This window comes from Dendrobates tinctorius, unplaced genomic scaffold (genome assembly GCF_039654945.1).
Source record: "Dendrobates tinctorius isolate UK_male_01 unplaced genomic scaffold, ASM3965494v1 ptg000057l, whole genome shotgun sequence".
NCBI lineage: Eukaryota > Metazoa > Chordata > Amphibia > Anura > Dendrobatidae > Dendrobates > Dendrobates tinctorius.
The window spans coordinates 23,528,172-23,548,007 of NW_027361725.1; the positions used below are offsets into that span (position 1 = coordinate 23,528,172).

At 47.7% G+C, this 19,836-nt stretch overlaps 1 protein-coding gene across 1 annotated transcript in view; it reads left to right on the forward strand.

Moving 5' to 3' along the window:
- G2E3 (G2/M-phase specific E3 ubiquitin protein ligase) overlaps positions 1 to 19,836 on the forward strand; it is an 86,794-nt gene that overhangs the window by 4,451 nt on the left and 62,507 nt on the right. Inside the window, exons 2-3 of the mRNA XM_073577801.1 lie at positions 3,711 to 3,775; positions 16,653 to 16,750. Coding sequence (XP_073433902.1) covers positions 3,711 to 3,775; positions 16,653 to 16,750 — 163 coding nt within the window. The remainder of the gene's footprint in view (positions 1 to 3,710; positions 3,776 to 16,652; positions 16,751 to 19,836) is intronic.

Below are 19,836 nucleotides of genomic sequence, written 5' to 3' on the forward strand. Positions count from 1 at the left end.
TACGGTTTCAAAAGGTGTTCTGACAGCTGGAAGGCTTCATCCCCTACACAGACAAATGGCATAGGTGGACCAGATGTTTGCGGCAGCGGTCTAGGGGGTGGGAACTGGAAGGTGTTTCCATACAGTTTACGCCCCATGGCAGACAGTTTGAAAACTTGAGAGTCATTGGAGCGGCCATAGGCCCCAATATCAACAGCAATAAATTTGTATTCCGCGTCAGCGATGGCCATGAGGACAATTGAAAAATATTTCTTGTAATTGAAATATTCTGATCCTGATCCGGCTGGCTTTACAATGCGGATATGTTTCCCGTCCACAGCGCCCAAGCAGTTCGGAAACTGACATATCTGTAGAAACTTTTCTGAAATTTCAATCCACCTCTCTGTTGTGGGCTCTGGTAAAAACTCTTCAGCTAAGGAGTCCCACAGTGCACGGCATGTGTACTTCACTATTCCAGATATGGTGGAAATCCCGAGTCTGTACTGGAAATGCAGTGACGAAAGGGATTCTCCAGTTGCAAGAAATCTGTGGGGAATTAAAAAACAATCAATTAGTTTTAAATCACAGCATTACATACCAAAACTCAGCTATAACACCTGGAGATACAAACTACCACCAACAAGATTGCAGTGAAAGTGTGCTCTGATGCGAGCATATCCAATAAATGTGGCTTACCTTAAAGTCACCATCAGATGCTCTGCGGGTGAAACAGAGAAGCGGCAATAGGTGTCCGCTTTTCTTATAAGGTGTGCAATGCGCTCCACCAAGTAATCAAAATTCTCCATTTTCATCCGAACATATCCAAAAAATGTCTCTGGGTTTCGTCGAAGGTCCATGCAGAGTGTAGAATAGACCCCACGTGTCATTCTCTTGGCTGTGATGGGGTGGATCCACAAACGTCGTCTACGATGCCTGATGCGCTGCTGTCTCGCTCTCTCCTTCTCCAGAACAATCACCCTCAAACGATTCGCCTCCGCTGTAAAATCCGCCAAATTCTTCAAAATATTTCCAATCACAACATCCATCTTCGCCAGTAACTTGCTCTTCTCTCCAATCTGCACTTTCTCCTCTACAACCTGTCAAAGAAGGGCTGTAGGAACACTCTATATATAGTTTTCCAGTAGCCAATCCCGTTCGGAAGGCCACAAGGGGTGTTTTTAAAAACCGGATCCGGCGTAATCCGTCGAAAAACGGATGAGACGGATCCGGTTTTGTCTGTCAAGAACAAGACGGATCCGGCAGAAAAACGGATCCGTCACATCCGGTTTTATGAAATATTTGCCGGATCGCGCCTGACGCCGAAAACCTGATGTTTGAAAGTAGCCTTAGATAATCCTTTCATGTGTTGCGGCTATCGAACAACAGCGAGACATGCAGCTGCGGGGACTGGAACATACTTTTCGAGCACGCAGAACACACTTTGTTAGCACCCGAGCGTGATCCGATAACACCTTATCCCAGCACGTTGGCTCATCACTAGTATTTTATTGAACAATACAAACAGTTGCTGCCTCTCTGTTCTGCACGGAGATGATCTGGCAATTCTGTTGCTTCTCTCCATCACCCATAACAGAGCAGCTCCTTCTGCTCTGTCCATGGGTCATCCCTGCAGATGTCATGCTGATTGACAGCAGCTTCCTTGCTGCCTAACTTCGGGGAGCTGGCTGTCAATCAGCATGACATCGGCAGAGACACCCTGTCTGTAGAGCAGAGCGGAAGAGAAGTGCTGCTCATCTGACATGATGTCAGTGGAAGCCACAGAAACACTGTCCGCAGCAGGGCTGTGGAGTCGGTAAGCCAAACCTGCGACTCCGACTCCTCAATTTCCCTTACACCGACTCCACGACTCCGACTCCCACACATATTGCTTATATTTAAGTGAAAAATTTATTGTAGTACAATGTGAACCTCAGACATTTAATCATTTTTATGATCCAATAATCAAGATATTTAGATAGAACAGAATATATATTGGTGTACAACCGGCTTTCATTCTTTTTGGTACAGATACGATATGGATAGACAGATATGGATAAATGGATAGAGCAGATTTCTAATCTGCTTTTGCTATTGAAAACATTATCTATGAGCTCAAAAACCTTTCAGGTGATTCAGTTTTTTAAAAAGCTGATCTGCTTTTGCAGCTGAAAAACGTATCCTCAAAAAACACAGGAAAAACGCTGTGTGTGAATGTAGCCTTAGATCAGGAATATAACAGCCATTTATAGGACATTTCATAACTTTCCCAAACTCCTATGAAAAAATATTCAGCACATCCTGCATTGAATTACTGTACCCAATTTATTATATATTTTAGGAGTCGGAGTCGGTCCATTTTATACCGACTCCAACTCCGACTCCACCAAAATGAGCACCGACTCCACGACTCCGACTCCACAGCCCTGGTCCGCAGCCTTCTGTGACCACTCGGTGGCTTTGGACAGAATAGGCAGGTCTTTAGCAACTACCTGCCTATTAGTTATTTTCCCCATAAAAAGTTAAAGGGTCAGGCAAAAAGTCTCAGTTTTGGAGCGCCAATGGTGTGGCGACTGCGAGAGCCTAAGGGTATGTGCACACATTGCCCGTTTGGCCCTGCGGATCTGTAGCAGTTTTCCATGCAGTGTACAGTACCATTTTACCCTATGTAATACAAAAAAACACTGTGCACATGCGGCGGAAAATTCCACGCAGCGGTTTATTTTCTGCAGCATGTCAATTCTTTGTGCGGATTCTGCAGCGTTTTTTTACACCTATTCCATTCTAGGAATCCGCAGGTGTAAAAACGCAGGCGAAATCCACAGGAAAGTTAAAAAATTGTAAAAATATATTGTTATGACATATTATTATAGTAGAAGTTGTTTCAGCATATAAAATTGTTGTCCTATTGGTTCAGTGGGGGGCCATAGTACTTGGGCAGTGTTTACATGCAGCATTTCAGCTGCTTTTTTTTTCTGCAGATGTTTGTTTTTATTTTCCTAGTGGAATTTGAGAACTGCAGTGGTTTTTTTTTTTTTTTTATCCATAGAAAGCAACGAGAAAGTGAAAAAACTCAGCAAATTGTTTTTCACAGCATTTTGATGAGTAAAACAAACTTTATCAAACATATACTGCAGACAAATCCCAAAAGTAAAGTAAAAAAATGCCCTGTTACTGTCAATAGAGCAGGTTTTGCTTCAAAATGTTACAAAAACATTGCATGAGACCTTAGCCTTACTGATGAGCTGCACAAGTCAAATGTAAACATTGAATGGAGGTGAAAGGGAATCTGTCACCATGTTTTTGCAGACCCATCTGAGAGCAGCGTAATGTAGAGAAAGAGATCCTAATTCCAGTAATGTCACTTATTGGGCTGCTTGCTGCAGATGTAGCAGCTCTCTGAATGCTAAGCTCTGTATAACCCCGCCCATACCACTGATTGGCAGCTTTCTGTGTCCACTGTGCATAGACAGAAAGCAGGGGGGATACATGGAGCTCATGAATATGCAGGACTACATCCCATCAGTTTTAATGATCATCTAGTGATCTCTTGCAGATAAATCAATAATTTTTTAAAAAATTACAGAAAAGAGCCCAGTAAGTGACACATCACTGGAATAGGGGTCTCTGTCTCTACTTTGTGGACAAGCTCTTTAACTGCACTCGGTAAACATTGCCATATCTTAGAAGTTACAGTGCCTGTAAACATTAACATTCATTGTATTTGTTTGCAGGAGGCTAAAAAAAGGTAAAGGTGTCCATATGAGCACCTTGAGCCCTTCTGCCACAACCAGCCTACGTGAGTACAGTCGTTTTATTCTTTGTGAAAAAAAAAATTGTTTATTTGTACACTGAATCACTTTTGCTTTGTCTTGGGTTTTTGACATAAGATATGTTGAGATCTGTCGCTATATTTGTTGCGGGCAGACGAGCGTTATCGTTTTCAGAATCTAGAGCCATGAAAATCTAAAAGGAAACTACAGATTGGCAGAATATAAATGTGGGCTAAGAGCAAAAGACAGTTTATTTTCCTTTGTCACATACTTTTGAGCATAGTGTGCATAGACTTGTACATACAGAAGTCACAGTAACACCTCTACATACATCTGTAGATCCATTTTTATGCTTTTACATCAGGCTCATGCATAAAACTTCAGAGCAAAAGATGAGAGTGGAGCCAAAAATGAACAAGAGGTCATGGAAAACTGTGTGCCTCTACTCGGCAGGGAGAGTGAGAAATGTAAGGCTATGTTCACACGCTGTATTTTTGCTGCGTTTTTTTTCTGCAGGCAAAACCTTTTGGCTGCAAAGAAGCTGCTTACAAACAGCAGGATATGCAGCATTTTTAGTTGTTAATGCTGTGCTCCTACTGCACTCTCTGAGCAGCATGATTGGGGAAAAAACGAGGTTATGGTGTAAGGGGAATTAAGTTTTGTGTTCAAGGTGTTCGTGGGTTAGGTAGTAATGTTTGTGAAGGTGCTAGTGAACCAGCAACATCACATCCTATACAAAGAAAACTGACAACTTATGTTACTGGACAGGCCTTTCTTTGGCAGACACACAGTGGTGGTACGTCTTGTTGATGAGACCCAGAAAGAGCATGTTCTCGAGTGGATGGCAGGTGCAGCTTCAAGTGGCCTCTCCTCCTCTTCATCCACCTCAACACAGTACAGGCCACAGAGATGGCACCTCAATTATCCCCCTGCGTCACAACAATCCAACTGCCAAACATTCTATGCCATGGTCATCAGAAGGGTACTAAAAAGCTTCAGAGTGAAGAGGAGGAAATCTGCACTGATGCTCAAAACTTTTTTAGCCTGGATACCGGAGCAGGATAAAATAATAAAAATAATACATTATTATTTATAATTTTTTATTATTATTTATTATTTCTAGACCGCCAACATATTCTTCAGCACTTTACATTTTAGAAGGGACTTAAACAGACAATAAAAGACATTACGTAATAGCAATAATCACATTTAGATACGAAGAGGAATGAGGCCCCTGCTCGCTAGCTTCCAATCTTTGAGTGGGTCCGAGCAGCATCCTGACCCTTGTCATCAGACGTTAACCCCTGGGGGGAGGTGATCCTGATGAGTCTCAAATGTCTGAGGCTCACGTGGACTGTACTATGCTGTCAGGGCAGGAAGAGGAGGAGGAGGGCGACTCCAAGGCCGAGGAAAGTGGTAACACAGAGGATGATGAGGTTGTAGATCCCATTTGGCGGGAACACAGAGGCAAGCAGCTGAGTAGGTCATCTGAGGGGAAGACGAAGAGGTTACGTTGTGTCGTATGGCGCAGACACGTACTGATGCAGCTACGACGAGCAATGCATCCTCTGCCACAAATGTGGCTGTGGCCTGCGTGGTTCTCTGATCTGCAGTTGGCAGGGGCAGCAAGGGTTGCCTAGTCTGGGCCTTTTTTGACACCGCAAAGGATGAGCCAACTCATGTAATCGGCCAACTTTGCAAAAAAAAAAAAACTGAGTAGAGGGAAAAAGTGCAGTAATTTGACTACTACATGAATGAACCTTCACATGCGCAATGAACATGCATTACTCTGGGAATCCCACTAACAGGCGGACCTCATCAACCATCCACCCAATCAATCGCATCTGCTGCTGCTTCCTCCTCCGTTACCGTGCCAAGTATTGTGACACAGGTCTCCGACTGTAGAACCTTGGATTCTTTACCCGCTCCAGTCAGGCTAAATGAGAGCCCGTCAGCTGTAATGGAAGCAGACAAACCTGCTGTTTTTGGATGATCTGAGAGAACGAGCAAACAACAATTTTATCAATCCACCGACACATCTCTGCCTGCATCTCTCTCACGGTCCAGTAGTGTCTGGTTCACCGTATTCTACCCACTGCAGTCAGCCCATGATCATACAGTTGTGGTCATGTAAAAGATTGTTTTATTCGGTCGTCCATGACAGCACCACCTGAGAGAGGGGATCCGCCCTTTAGGAACAGGAAACCTACAGATACAAAAGGGTGGCACCTCTCCCACGCATCAGTTGGTTTCCTGTTCCTAGAGGACAGGACTCTCTACAGATCGTCCGTCATGGAGTCGTCATTGAATACCCAGGCCGGCTGACCGACCCAGGTAGCGAGGGGGTCTCCTACCTCGGTCAGTGCGGGGTCCCTGGAAGCGCCACGGTGGGGCCGGGTAGGTCACCACGGCAGTGGACGAAGCAGGTGGAGCAGGGGTCCGGTGGATGCAGTCTCCGAAGCGCCAGCACCTGGTATGTATGCCCCGGGTTTCCTGCTGCGCTCCCCCAGGCCCGGTCCTCCCGGTCGTGGCCCCTGGCAGCGGTCATGGCGGCGTGCGCGTGGGGCTAGGAGGCATTCCGTGCAGGGGCGCTGCGCGGCTCCTTCGCGCGCGCTTCCGCAGGGCTCTGGTGAGCCGCGGAAGTGGCGGAGCGAAAGCGCCGATACCGGAAGTCGGGTGCCGGCCTCCGCCGCGGGTGTACGCCTGTCCGGGGGTCGCGCGGCGGCCTGAGTAAGGCGGGGGGGGGCGGAGCATGGGGGAGGGAGTGCCCGAAAGGATCCCGGGTGGGTGGTGCTATGGCCGGATACCTGCTGACCCGGACACCAGGAGGCCATATAAGGCAGATGGGGACGCCGCTGTGGTGCTTCCGGAGGCCCCAGCGATGGATACGACGGAAGCCCCCTTAGACCAGCAGGACGAGGAGCAGGAGCGCCCGCATAAACAGGCCACGACAAAACCGCATACGAGTGGCCAGCAGAGGAAGCAGAGACGAACTAGCGACCAAAGCCGTGAAAGTTCCTCCAGAAAGGATCCCCCTGCCTCCCTCCGTGATCCGGTACCTGCTTCATCTGCATGGGTAAGAGATCTCCGTGAATGTACCCTGATGCAGTGTTCCCTTATGTTTTTTTGCAGGGGAAGAAGGCTACGGGAAAACAGAAGCACAGGGAATGTGCCCTCTGTAGTTCCCCCCTACCAGATGGCCACCCTAAAAAACTATGCCAGCCATGCATACGGCAGACGGTAGTGGTTAATAAAGACAGGGAGTCCAGGGGTAGATGGTCAGGCCCTTATACTCTCCCCCGTTTATGCAGGTAGCGGAAGAGACACCTGACTTCACTTCAAACCTGAGAGAGATGATCAGGGCAGAAATGAAAGTCTTACCTCAAAGTGAACCTTCTAGGAGAAGAGAGGCTAGTGGTTCAGGCTCGGAGGCCTCAGTCGCCCCTAGGAAAGGTGACAACTCCTCGGCCTGCTCGTCGTCTTCCTCGGATGAAGACTCTAGCCGGTTCTGCTTCCCTTAGACCAGATGGACAGATTAGTGAAAGCAATACGGTCCACCATGGGGGTAGCGGACAAAAAACGGGAACTCTCAGCACATGACATAATGTTCGGTGGTCTAGACCCCAAAAAACGCAGAGCTTTTCCATTAAACGATAAGGTCCAGAGCCTAATTGACAGAGAATGGAAGAGACCGGAAAAAAGGGGCACCATGCCACCAGCCTTTAAGCGGAGATACCCCTTTGATAACCCGGTAGTAAACAGATGGGATAAAGCCCCGAAACTAGACGCAGCAGTAGCCAAAGCGTCTAAAAAATCCGCCATACCATTTGACGATATGGCCTCCTTGAAAGATCCGCTAGATAAAAAAGCAGATTCTTTTCTTAAAGGGACATGGGAGATGTCAGCAGGCGCATTAAGACCAGCGGTAGCTGCCACCTGTACAGCCAGATCCATGATGGTCTGGCTAGATCAGCTGGATTCCGAGCTAAAAGACGGAGCTTCAAGAACATCTATTCGGAAAAGTTTGCCGATCATTCAGAATGCCGCGGCGTTTTTAGCCGATGCTTCAGCAGACTCTGCAAGAATGGCGGCTAAAGCCGCGGGTCTATCTAATGCAGCGCGAAGAGCGCTCTGGTTAAAATGCTGGCCGGGAGATATTCAAGCCCGGTCCCATCTCTGTTCCATTCCTTGCGAGGGGGAGTACCTATTCGGCCCCGTCTTGGACGAATTGTTAGAAAAAGCTGGAGATGACAAAAAGAAATTTCCCAGTCTCCCGAACCCCTCTTACAGACGTCCCTTTACCAGAAAAGGTTTTTTCCGGAGAAGGCCGTCCAGAGATCAGGGCAGATGGGATGAGAAAAAAAGGAAAGGTACAGGATTCATGTTTGGAGGGGGGCGCCAGGAAGGTCCAGCTCGGGATACGAAAAAGCCGCCCCAATGACTAGTTGCTCCGGTAGGAGGGAGACTAGCTGCCTTCTACCCATCCTGGTCTCTGATCTCTAATAGCAGCTGGATTTTGGGGATAATAGCCGTGGGACTACGACTAGAGTTTTCTAGGGTCCCCCTTGATCAATTTAAAATCACCCCACTCAGGTCTTCTGCTTCAGAACAAGCTGCCCTGGAGGCCGAGGTTCATGGCCTGTGCGCCAAGAAAGTCCTAATAGAGGTTCCAGAGGGAGAATGGGGGAAAGGATTCTACTCCCCTCTGTTCCTGGTCCGCAAGCCAGACAGCTCCTTTAGGACAATAATAAACCTTAAGGCCCTCAACAAGTTTCTGGTCATACGTCCATTTAAAATGGAAACAATTAAATCTGCAATAAAATTGCTGTTCCAAAACTGCTTTATGGTGGTGTTAGATTTAAAAGACGCATACTACCATATACCCATCCATGCAGGCCATCAGCGGTTTCTCAGAGTGGCGGTTCAGTTGGATGGGTCAATTCGACATTTCCAATATGCGGCCCTCCCCTTTTGGAGTGGCAGTCGCTCCCCGAGTGTTTACTAAAGTGATAGCGGAGGTCATGGCCCATCTACGTGAATCAGACATTCTGGTGATCCCCTACCTGGACGATTTTCTTATTGTAGGCAAAACGGCGAATCATTGTTTACAACAGCTACAAAAGGCAATGTCTGCCCTAGAACGGTTAGGATGGTTGCTGAACGTCAAAAAATCTCGGTTGCAACCAATGAAAGTCCAACAATTCTTGGGCCTAACCCTAGATTCTGAGAAACAGGAATGCCGTCTGCCTCCGGAGAAGCTTGTTCGCCTCCATTATCAGATCCTGAACGCCTCCAATAACCCCACTATGTCCCTCAGGAAAGCCATGTCCCTTCTAGGCTCTCTTTCGGCCTGTATCCCGGCAGTCCAGTGGGCCCAGTTTCGTGCAAGGAAACTACAGAGCGAGGTCTTAGTACATCAAAAAGTCCTTGGGGGTTACTTGGAGGGTCAGCTAACCTTGTCCCGTAACACAAGGGAGTCCCTAGAGTGGTGGTTAGACAAGGATAATTTGTCTAAAGGGGTGCCCTGGGAGTATAACGTAACCCGCATAGTCACCATGGATGCTAGTCCTTCCGGTTGGGGAGCTCATATGGGTGAAATATTAGTCCAGGACCAATGGCAACATCATCAGTTAGGAATGTCATCTAACCTAAAAGAATTGACAGCAGTAGAGCAGGCGGCTAAAAAGCTCCTTGTGTATCTACAGGGCCATCACGTACGAGTGTTCTCCGACAATCAGGTCACCGTGGCATATATCAATCACCAAGGCGGGACCCGTTCCAGACCCCTGATGATTGTAGCAGAGCGGTTGTTCCAACTAGCAGAACAATACTTTCTATCTTTAACAGCGTTGCATATAAAAGGAAGGGACAACATCACGGCAGACTTTTTAAGCCGCAATCAGCTAAAGCAAGGGGAATGGTCCCTAAACACCTCCATATTCAATCTGATTGTACAAAAGTGGGGATATCCAGAGGTAGACCTCTTCGCCACCAGAGACAACAGGAAATTGAAACAATTCTGCTCCCTAAATCCCAGAGAGAATCCTCTGGCGGTAGATGCCTTCCTGATAAAGTGGGACTTCAGACTAGCCTATGCCTTTCCTCCCCTATCTCTTCTACCCCTGGTCCTGAGGAAAATCAGGAAAGACAGAGCGAGGGTTATAGTTATCGCTCCATTTTGGCCCAGGAGAGCATGGTTCTCATGCCTCAGGACCATGTCGGTGTCCGATCCTTGGGTTCTGCCGGACATCCCGGATCTCCTGTCCCAGGGGCCAGTCTTCCATCCTCAGGTGGCTGGCCTACATCTGACGGCGTGGAGTTTGAACGGTCATTATTAGAAGAGAAGGGCTTCTCCTCAGACCTAATTAACACCCTACTCAAGAGTAGGAAAATCATTACCACAAAAATTTGTTAGAATTTGGAAAAAATTCCTCCAAAACTCAGGAGTAGTCGCTGGGGATTCAGCACCTATATTTCAGATATTAGAGTTCCTACAAAAAGGTCTGGACATGGGGCTCTCTACCAGTACCCTTAAAGTACAAGTGTCAGCCTTGGGGGCCCTTTTTAGCTGTAACATCGCTGGTAATTATTGGGTAAGCAGGTTCATTAAGGCGGCAGGTAGATCCAGGCCAATAATGAAGGATAGATTCATGCCGTGGGACTTGAACCTAGTCCTCACTGCTATGACAGAAACCCCATTCGAACCTATCTCGTCGGCTTCCCTAAAAAACCTGTCCCTCAAAGTAGCCTTCCTGGTAGCTCTAACATCAGCCCGCAGAATAAGCGATATCCAGGCTTTATCTAGGTGTCCTCCTTATTTACAGTTCAAAGAGGATAGGGTGATACTTAGACCTGATCCAGCGTACTTGCCGAAGGTAGTTTTTAGTTTCCATAGGACACAGGAAATAGTTCTCCCATCCTTCCTCCCTAATCCAACTAACGAGAAGGAAAAGAAACTACACACCCTGGATGTCAGGAGAGGCCTCATAGAATATCTGACAGTCACCGATCCCTGGAAGAAAGATAATGCCCTATTTATCTCTCACCAAGGCCCCAGGAAAGGTTGTAGGGCATCAAAAAATACACTAGCCAGATGGATTAGAGAGGCGATTTCAATAGCATACACCTCAAAGGACAGGTCGCCACCCGGGAAGCTGAGGGCGCATTCCACCAGGGCCATGGCGACCTCATGGGCCGAAAGATCAGAAGTCTCGATTGACCAGATATGTAAGGCGGCTACTTGGTCCTCTCCGAGCACCTTTTATAGTCATTATAGGCTAGACCTGGGTGCTTCTGCAGACCACTCTTTTGGTATAAGGGTGCTGCAGGCTGTAGTCCCTCCCTAAAGCTGATATTACTCTCTGTAAATCTCTCAGGTGGTGCTGTCATGGACGACCGAATAAAGTCTTAGTTACTCACCGGTTAACGGTATTTTTCGGAGTTCATGACAGCACCCGTATATTCCCTCCCTTTAGTTTAATTTGGGTGTGCACGTCTCCTCTTGTATATGCTCACTGGTGATAAAAGTTTATAATTGTAAAGAATACTGTACATAAATCATGCATTAACCTTGGAAGTCCTCTTGTGCTCTGTAATCCAACTGATGCGTGGGAGAGGTGCCACCCTTTTGTATCTGTAGGTTTCCTGTTCCTAAAGGGCGGATCCCCTCTCTCAGGTGGTGCTGTCATGGACTCCGAAAAATACCGTTAACCGGTGAGTAACTAAGACTTTCTCCTACACATCACAAAGCTAAGAGGTTGAACTTCACCATCTCCAGTCTGTTAGCAACAGAGATGCTGCCTTTCCGCCTGGTAGATACGGACAGTTTCTGAAAGCTGATGGCCGTCGCAGGCCCCCCCAGTACCCGTTACTCAGTTGCCATTACTTCTCTTCAGAAAGCTGTGCCTGCACTACACCATTATGTCGCAGACATCACCCGTTCCTTGACTAAATCTTTGTCTGCCAGGGCGCATTTCACCACAGACACTCGGACAAGTAAGGCTAGGTTCAGATTTGCTGATGGCAGAGCTGCGGACTTCCTCCGTGAAGCTCCGCCCACTGCCGCGCCTGCGTCTGCATGCAGCCTGCGTCTGCATGCCGCCTGCATACCTATCTTTAACATTGGGTACGCAAGCCGTGCGGGTATATGTGGATGCCTCCGCATGCGTCGTTTTGACGATGCTGCAACCGCAACAAATTGCAACATTGTTGCGTTCGACGCCGGTCGCCGCATAGTTCTACACGTTATAAGAGTAAATTTTGCCAAATGCTTCCTGCCCTGAAAGGGACCAGTGTTGTGAGTTCATTCTCTGGTTCACCAGTTGTGAGTTCCCCTTCTGGACTCCCTCTGGTGGTAACGGGAGGTGGTGCGGCTGGTTTGATCGGTGGATATCTGCCACCTGAGGATGACGATTGGATCTCAGGATTCTCAGACTGGATTTAAGACAGCCGACGCCCTATTCAGTTGCTGGTCAGCTCTTGGTTTTCAGCTCTGTTCCAGTCATCTAAAGCGAAGTTTTTCTGCTAATGTTTACACTTGATTTTGTTGGTCTATTCAGTTTTTTGTGTGGTCTGCCAGCCTCGGCTGGGGGCTGAGTTGAATTTCCACTCTTATTTATCAGTATTTTGCCAATTGGCTTTTTGTCCCTTACTAGTTCGGTCTCTTTTTGCTCTGTCTCAGAATATTTCAGAGTGCTGATATAGTGGGAGAAGTCTAGTGACTTAAGGGTTAATTTTGCTATCAGAAGTGTTGGACATTATTTTTGTAGGGTTTTTTGCAGGTTGCAGATAGTGTCTTTCCTTTCCTGTCTAGTTAGTTTGGGCCCCATCGTTTGCTCAGCCTATTTTCCTGCCTGTGTTTGTGCCTTCATCTTGTTTCACCGTCAATACATGTGTGGGGGCTATCTATTCCTTTGGGTTCTGCTCTGGGGCAGTTAGTTTTCCCTTTTCTTGCTTTAGGCTTATGTAGTCCTCCGGCCGTGACGAGGCGTCTAGGTTCATCGTAGGCACGCTCCACGGCTGCTGATAGTTGTGTGGTAAGATGAGGAATCTGCATAGTTACCAACCTCTCTGGTTTTTTGTGGCTTAGCTTGTTTTGCTTTTTTCTCCTTGGTGACCCATTCATAACAGACCAGTGTATGCTGGAGTATCGAAACATGCTTTTACACAACCTTTAGAGAGAGTTTTCCCCAAGACAGTAGTGAGGCACAGAATGTGCATTGCATCTCTAGACTTCCAACGTCCAGCACGTCAGTGTGTCAACACCAAAACATTAGCAGTAGTTAAAGCGGCAGAAGCAATTTCTGTGAGTCCTTTGAAACATTTTTTAGACCAGCTTGTCCACCATAGTCAATGTTTGACACATGGGGAACAAATGGAGAGGATGGTGAGGAGTATCTAGAACTGAATATCAATTCCATCAGGGAGGGTTTGGACCCTTTCACATTTTGTTCTTCAAAATTGGATGAGTAGCCTGAGCTCACATGTCACAGCTTGTAGGTTTTATGCCCGGCAGTCATCATTCTCTCAAAACGTGTCTTCAGCGCTGCTGGTGGTGTCCTGAAAGATAAGCGCAGTCATGGATCTCCATTGACTTTTGCACCCCAGTTGCAGACTGTGCAGATTAGACGATGTTGAAGTTTTTAGTGTGTTGCATTTCTCTCACGTAATTTCACTCTATCTTTCGTGTGGCTTCTGTGCCTGCTGTTGCTGCTGCTGCAGTTGTTGACAAATTGGTGGTAAAGTGAACAGTCATGGTTGGTCTACATCTGCTGGGTTGGCTGTAGTGGAAAACGTATTGCTCACCATTATACTATTTCTACTGTGGTAAAATTGATGCCACTTTGGTTGCTGTCACTAATTTTTGGAAATGTGAACATTTCTGGTTGGTTGTCCATCTGCTGGGTTGGCTGTGGTGGAAGATGTGTTGGTCCCTATTGTACTATTTTTACTGTGGTTGAAATACATGCCACTTTGGTGGTGTCGGGCCCTAATTTTATTTTTTAATTTCAAGACTCCTGATTGGGTCTCCAATCCATCTGCTAAGTTGGCTGTAGTGGAAGAGGTGCTGGTGGTCCCCATTATACTAGTTGTACTCTATTGCAAGTGATGCCACTTTGTTGGTGTCTGACACAAATTTTTGGAAATGTGTAGACTTCTGGTTGGGTCTCCTTCATGTGTGTTGCCTGTAGCAGTAGGCCTCTGAGATCGGCAGGCCTCCACTTCTGTTGAGTCAACTACTCGTGTTAATATCCTTAGATTTTTCTGACAATCGTAGTCTGCGAAACTGATATTTGTGCCACCTGATTGTGGCTTAGCATGAAATCAGGTTGAGCTGTTGAATGTGTTTTCAGGGCTCCCAGCAAAGGGGGGGCCTTTACCGATCCTTCACCCACCTCGTCTTACTTAGACGTTCAATTCAAAGCTGTAAATGCATGCCCAGACCCCCATACCTCATGCCTGGCTGATTGCTGCTGTGCCATTCTAAAATTTGTACTGTGGTTGAATTGAGGCCACTTTCCTTGTGTCTCTCCCTCATTTGGTGTGTTATGACAGCTTTTGGGCCGTTTTAAGGTGTTGTGTATGCGTTTGTTGTTGCTTCCCTTTGATTTTAAGGCTGTGTGCCCACGTTGCGTTTTTTAAGCGTTTCCACTTCGTTTTTGCCGCTACGGAAACGCTTAAAAAAAAAACACATTCCCATGCAATCCTATGGGATTCCACAATTGCTGTGCCCATGCTGCGGATTTTTCCTCTGCGGACTCGTATAGCGGTAAAATCCACAGCATGTCCATTATTTCTGTGGAATCACGGCGATTCCTCCGCCATTGGATTGCACTGAAACGCTCACTTTACGCATGTGGCTATGCCCACCATGCGTAAATTGAGCGCTTCATGTGCGAATGGTACCCGGGGTCTGGAGGAGAGGAGACTCTCCTCCATCTCCTGGGTACCATATTCCTGTTAAAAATACAATTAAAATAAAAAATAGGGATATACTTACCCTCTGTCTGCCCCCGGAGTCCTCAGTGGTGCTGGCGGCAACTTCCGTTCCCAGGGATGCATTGCGCAAATGACCTCTGATGACGTAGCGGTCTCGTGAGACCGCTACGTCATCAGAGGTCATTCGCGCAATGCATCCCAGGGAACGGAAGTTGCTGCCAGCACCGTTGAGAACCGAGAGGACTCCGGGGACCGACAGAAGGTAAGTATATCCCTATTTTTTTTTTTTTATTATTATTATTTTTAACATTCTATCTTTTACTATTGATGCTGCATAGGCAGCATTAATAGTAAAAACGTGGTCACACTTGTCAAGCACTATGCTTGACAAGTGTGACCAACCTGTCAATCACTTTTTCAAGCTATGCTTCAAATCGCTTGGAAAAGCGCTAGCATTCTGCAAGGTAAAAACGCTTGTGTTTTGCGGGTAAACGCATGCGAATTCCGCATGCGTTTTACCCACGGCGGGGAGTTGCAGAAATGCTGCAGACAATTCCGCAGCATTTCTGCAACGTGGGCACATAGCCTCATGGTGTTTGGCTGTTGTTCTATGAATATTCGATTAAATCCGCTAATATTGCAAATTCGACGATCGTAAACCTAATCTTGAAATATTCGCTCATCTCTACTAGAGAACACAGCGCTCGGCCCAGCAGCCATGAAGATACTGTCCCAGGAAAACAAATATCAACTATCTACAAGAGAGGTTGTAATGTGCTGATCAGCTGGTGTCCAACTGTTGGGACCTGCACCGATTGTCCAATCCCAGTGATCAGACGCCCACCAATCAGCAAGTTATCACCTATCCTCAGGGACTTGTTGTGACTGTACATCCCCTTTATCTTATAACAATGCTGAGGCCTTCACAGAACAGCGGTAGGCGTACTGAGAACATACACACAGGTGGTTTCCATTTACTAATGATGAGACTAAGGCCGGTTTCACATTAGCGCTTTTTAAGCGCATGCACGGCCGGGGGTAGCTCCGCCCCCGAGCCGGCTCTCTGCCCGGTGTGCCCGCCCCTTGCTTGTATCGCCGCCTACTAGCGGACAGCGGCGCCTGCGATCGGCGCACCCTATCTTTAGCATAGGGTGCGCAGGCCGTGCGCTAGTTGCGCTTTGACCTGCGCTGCGCACTTTTGACGGTGCGCCGTGCGCGCCAAAATCAAACTTTTCGGATTTTGGCGCGCACGGCGCACCGTCAAAAGTGCGCAGCGCAGGTCAAAGCGCAACTAGCGCACGGCCTGCGCACGATCTGCGCACCCTATGCTAAAGATAGGGTGCGCCGATCGCAGGCGCCGCTGTCCGCTAGTAGGCGGCGATACAAGCAAGGGGCGGGCACGCCGGGCAGAGAGCCGGCTCGGGGGCGGAGCTACCCCCGGCCGTGCGTGCGCTTAAAAAGCGCTAATGTGAAACCGGCCTTAAGGAGGCAGTTGGTCACTTAGGATTGTATTTGGGGTTATCGGACTACAGGGGACTGAATACAAATGAATATCACAACTTTCATATTTACCGCTTATGTTTAAAATATTTAGGAAACAGTGTAGTATTTGCTTTACACTACATAAATATGGTACTTGCTACTCACAAACTCCCAATAAAAAAACATTGTTTGTGGGTGTAATGGGAAAAAATGTAGGAAGCATCAAGGGGTATAAATACTTTTTCCAGGCACTGTATGATGGAATATTGATGAATGACCAAATATATTCCGATGACCACCATGATTTGAGGTATCTTTGTACTTGGCTGGATAACGGAAACCATGCAGTAGGACAGTAGATAGAAACCAGAGGGTAGGGCAAAATGTGAATATTGTCACAGCTCACAAAAAATACAGTAATTTCTGATGTAAAAAAAAAAAAAGTTCCCATTTATACCTTGGTTCCTTGTATGACCCTAATAGCCTGCATCCTATGTGGACGTCGAGACGACTGCACCGAGAAATACGGGGAGAAGAAAACCTACGTAGAACACAAGTTGACCCTGCACTATTACTGCCTGGTGAGTGCTCAGAGCCTCCTGAGACAGCAGGATGGAAACCACAATTCTCATTTCGACAGCATGTTTTTTTTCTTTCTCTTCTTTCTATAGTCACATACTGCAGCCGGACCCCTCCGGGTCATTGTTACATCACATGTTTTGGTTCATCCATCACTAATTTTTTTTTTTTTTTATTAATTACCATTTTCTTCCCTTAAGAAAGTTGACTTTTCTTTCTGTTTTGTAAGGGCCACACCACATAATCTATTTTTTATAATGAAGGATGCAAAGTTAGTGCCTGCCTATTAACAGAAATCTACTCCAGATTGTGGTGCATAAACAAGCAGCAACTTCAATAAAGGGACTCTTACACCCTCAAAACAATAAATTAACCACTTGTATACTTATGGTTTTGACCTCTATATAAAATTACACCTGTATTACAGCTTTTAGTGGTTTAGTTGTCAGAAAGTTATTTCCCTCCTGACAGCACCACCAGAAGGTTGTCCTTCTTATCCTTGATAGGGACAGGAACACAGAAGAGGTTAAATAGCCCCTCCCCACTAACACCCTTCAGTGTTTTTCCTGTCCCTATCAGGGACAGGCGCAGATGAGCGCAGAGGTGCATGATGTGCCTGAATAGGCCGGCGTTCTTCGGGATGTCGGGACCTGGTGGAGCAGGAGCTCCCGGGAGAAGCGGTGCACTCTCCAGAGGGTTCTCAGTGGAGGCGGAACCCACTCCGCAAGAGGCGCTAAAACTGCCGGAGGTCCCTCAGCGTGGAGTCGAGCAGGTTGCTCCCCAGAGGGCTCTGCGCAGCAGCTGTTGGTCCGGCTGCAGAGCAGCAGGCGCCTCGTGCCCTAGACTTCCGTCGCGTCATCGGAGGGCGCACCGGTGACCACTTCCGGAGGCGGGGCCAAGGACAAACATGGCGGCGCCCAGTGCGACGCGGCCTGGGGCAGGAGGGATTCCACCGGGGCCGGCGTCCTATGGATTCTGGCACTCTGTGCGTCGGGGGGGAGGGGGGGTTGTCGGGAGAGACGGGGATTCAGACCCCGACAGGTCAGTGCACGGGGGGGGCGTATGTGGCAAGGCCAGCCATGTCACCACAGCAGCAGCTGGGCTTGGAAGGAGGACGAATCAGATGTCTTGAAGCCGGGTAAGGCGGACTATTTAAAGACACACAGACGGACAGCACACTTGACTCAGTAAATATGGAAAGTGGTAGCCGTCCAGATGTCTATTTCCTAGAGCCAGCCCCGGACCATGTGAGTAAAGAGTAGCGTCCCATACCGATCTCCAGACATAGGCATACAGAGCCTGTTCCCTATATATATTTTTGAGGCCAAGGAAGCACTTAAGCAATCCACCACGGCCACCAAGCGGAAACCTAATAAATGCCCCCTATGCTCGGCCAGATTCCTGCCGGGGGACATACAAAGAAGCTATGTGAAGACTGAATATCAGGACTCTTTAAACAAGAGCAGTCCTCTCTTTTGGACAATGTAAAGTCTATGATCCGAGAAGAGGTGCAGACTACAGTCGCAGCACTTGTACCATCACAGTCCCCACGTCCTAAGAGGCCCAGATGGGAACTGGAACAGAGTTCAGAGGAAGGAGAGGTGTCAGACTACTCCGATCCTGACTCCGGCGAATGTTCCTCGGCAGCTTTTCCGGAAGAAAGGAAGAGATACCTTTTTTCCTCGGAAGACACTGACACGCTCCAACAAGCGGTCAGATACACAATGAATGTATAATATTCTACAGAACCACGAACAACCCAAGATGAGATGTTTGGGGGGCTAAGAGCCCGTAGAAATAGGGTTCCCCGTTAATAAACACATGCTGGCGATGATATTGGAAGAATGGGAAGAAATGGGGAAGAAACTGATAGTCCCAAAGGACTTCAGATACCACCTTCCTTTTGATCCAGAAGACACAAAAGTGTGGGAGACAGTCCCAAAGATCGACATACCCGTTGCCAGGGTATCAAAGATGATGGCTAATCCCTTCGAGGACTCCTCCGGCCTGAAGGATCCGATGGTTAAGAGATCAGAGGACCTCCTCAAGAAAGCCTGGGAAGCGTCGGCAGCCGTTATGAAGGTTATCATAGCAGCCACCTTGATAGCCAGATCAATGAGCTTATGGGTGAGCGAGCTAGAAGATCAAATTAGGGACCAAACCCCCAGAGAGGAAATTCTAAAATCACTACCTCTTCTGAAGATGGCAACCGACTTCATGGCGGACGCCTTGGAATCAGTCCGCTTCGCTGCGAGGAATAATGCCCTGTCTAACGCAGCTAGACGAGTGCTGTGGCTGAGGTCCTGGACAGGAGACACTCAGTCAAAGAACAAACTGTGCTCTATACCATTCTCAGGACTTCACGTTTTCGGGCCCGTATTGGACGAGCTACTCAAGAAAGCTTCCGACAAAAAGAAAGGTTTTCCGGAGGAAAAACCCAAGAGAATGCGGTCCTTTCGGAGGACCCACTCCCATCCCAGACAGGGCTATAAAGGGAAGGGAAAGTCCGGCAGGTGGAGCTACCCAAAAGGGAGAAGTTCTCAAGAGCAGAGGGCAAGACCTAGTAGACAATGATGCCAGGAAGATAGGAGGGAGACTCCGTTACTTCCAAAAAACTGGAAGGACATTACCCAGCACCCGTGGATTCGGAACACGGTCGCAGAAGGGTACAAGATCGAGTTCACCGAGCGACCTCCCAGAAGATACTGCATAACCCCGACGCAGTCTCAGGTGACCCACCAAAGACTTTTAAAAGACGTACAAAAGCTAATAGAGATAGGAGCCATACCTCAGGTACCTCATGCTCAGAGATTTCAGGGTCACTATTCGACCTTATTCTCCATAAAATAAAAAAAAAACAGGAGGAGAATATCGAACTATAATAAACCTGAAACCACTAAATCGGTGGGTGACCTACAAAAGATTCAAGATGGAATCTCTAAAAGCAGTCATACTGACACGACTGCCGACGCGGCCCAGCAGGCGCCTCCACGCTGACGACGAGGGGCAGCCATCCCCTGGGGAAGCAATATGGACCCTCTATACCACAGAGGGGGAACCAAGCCTACCCAAACTAGGGAAGGGCAGC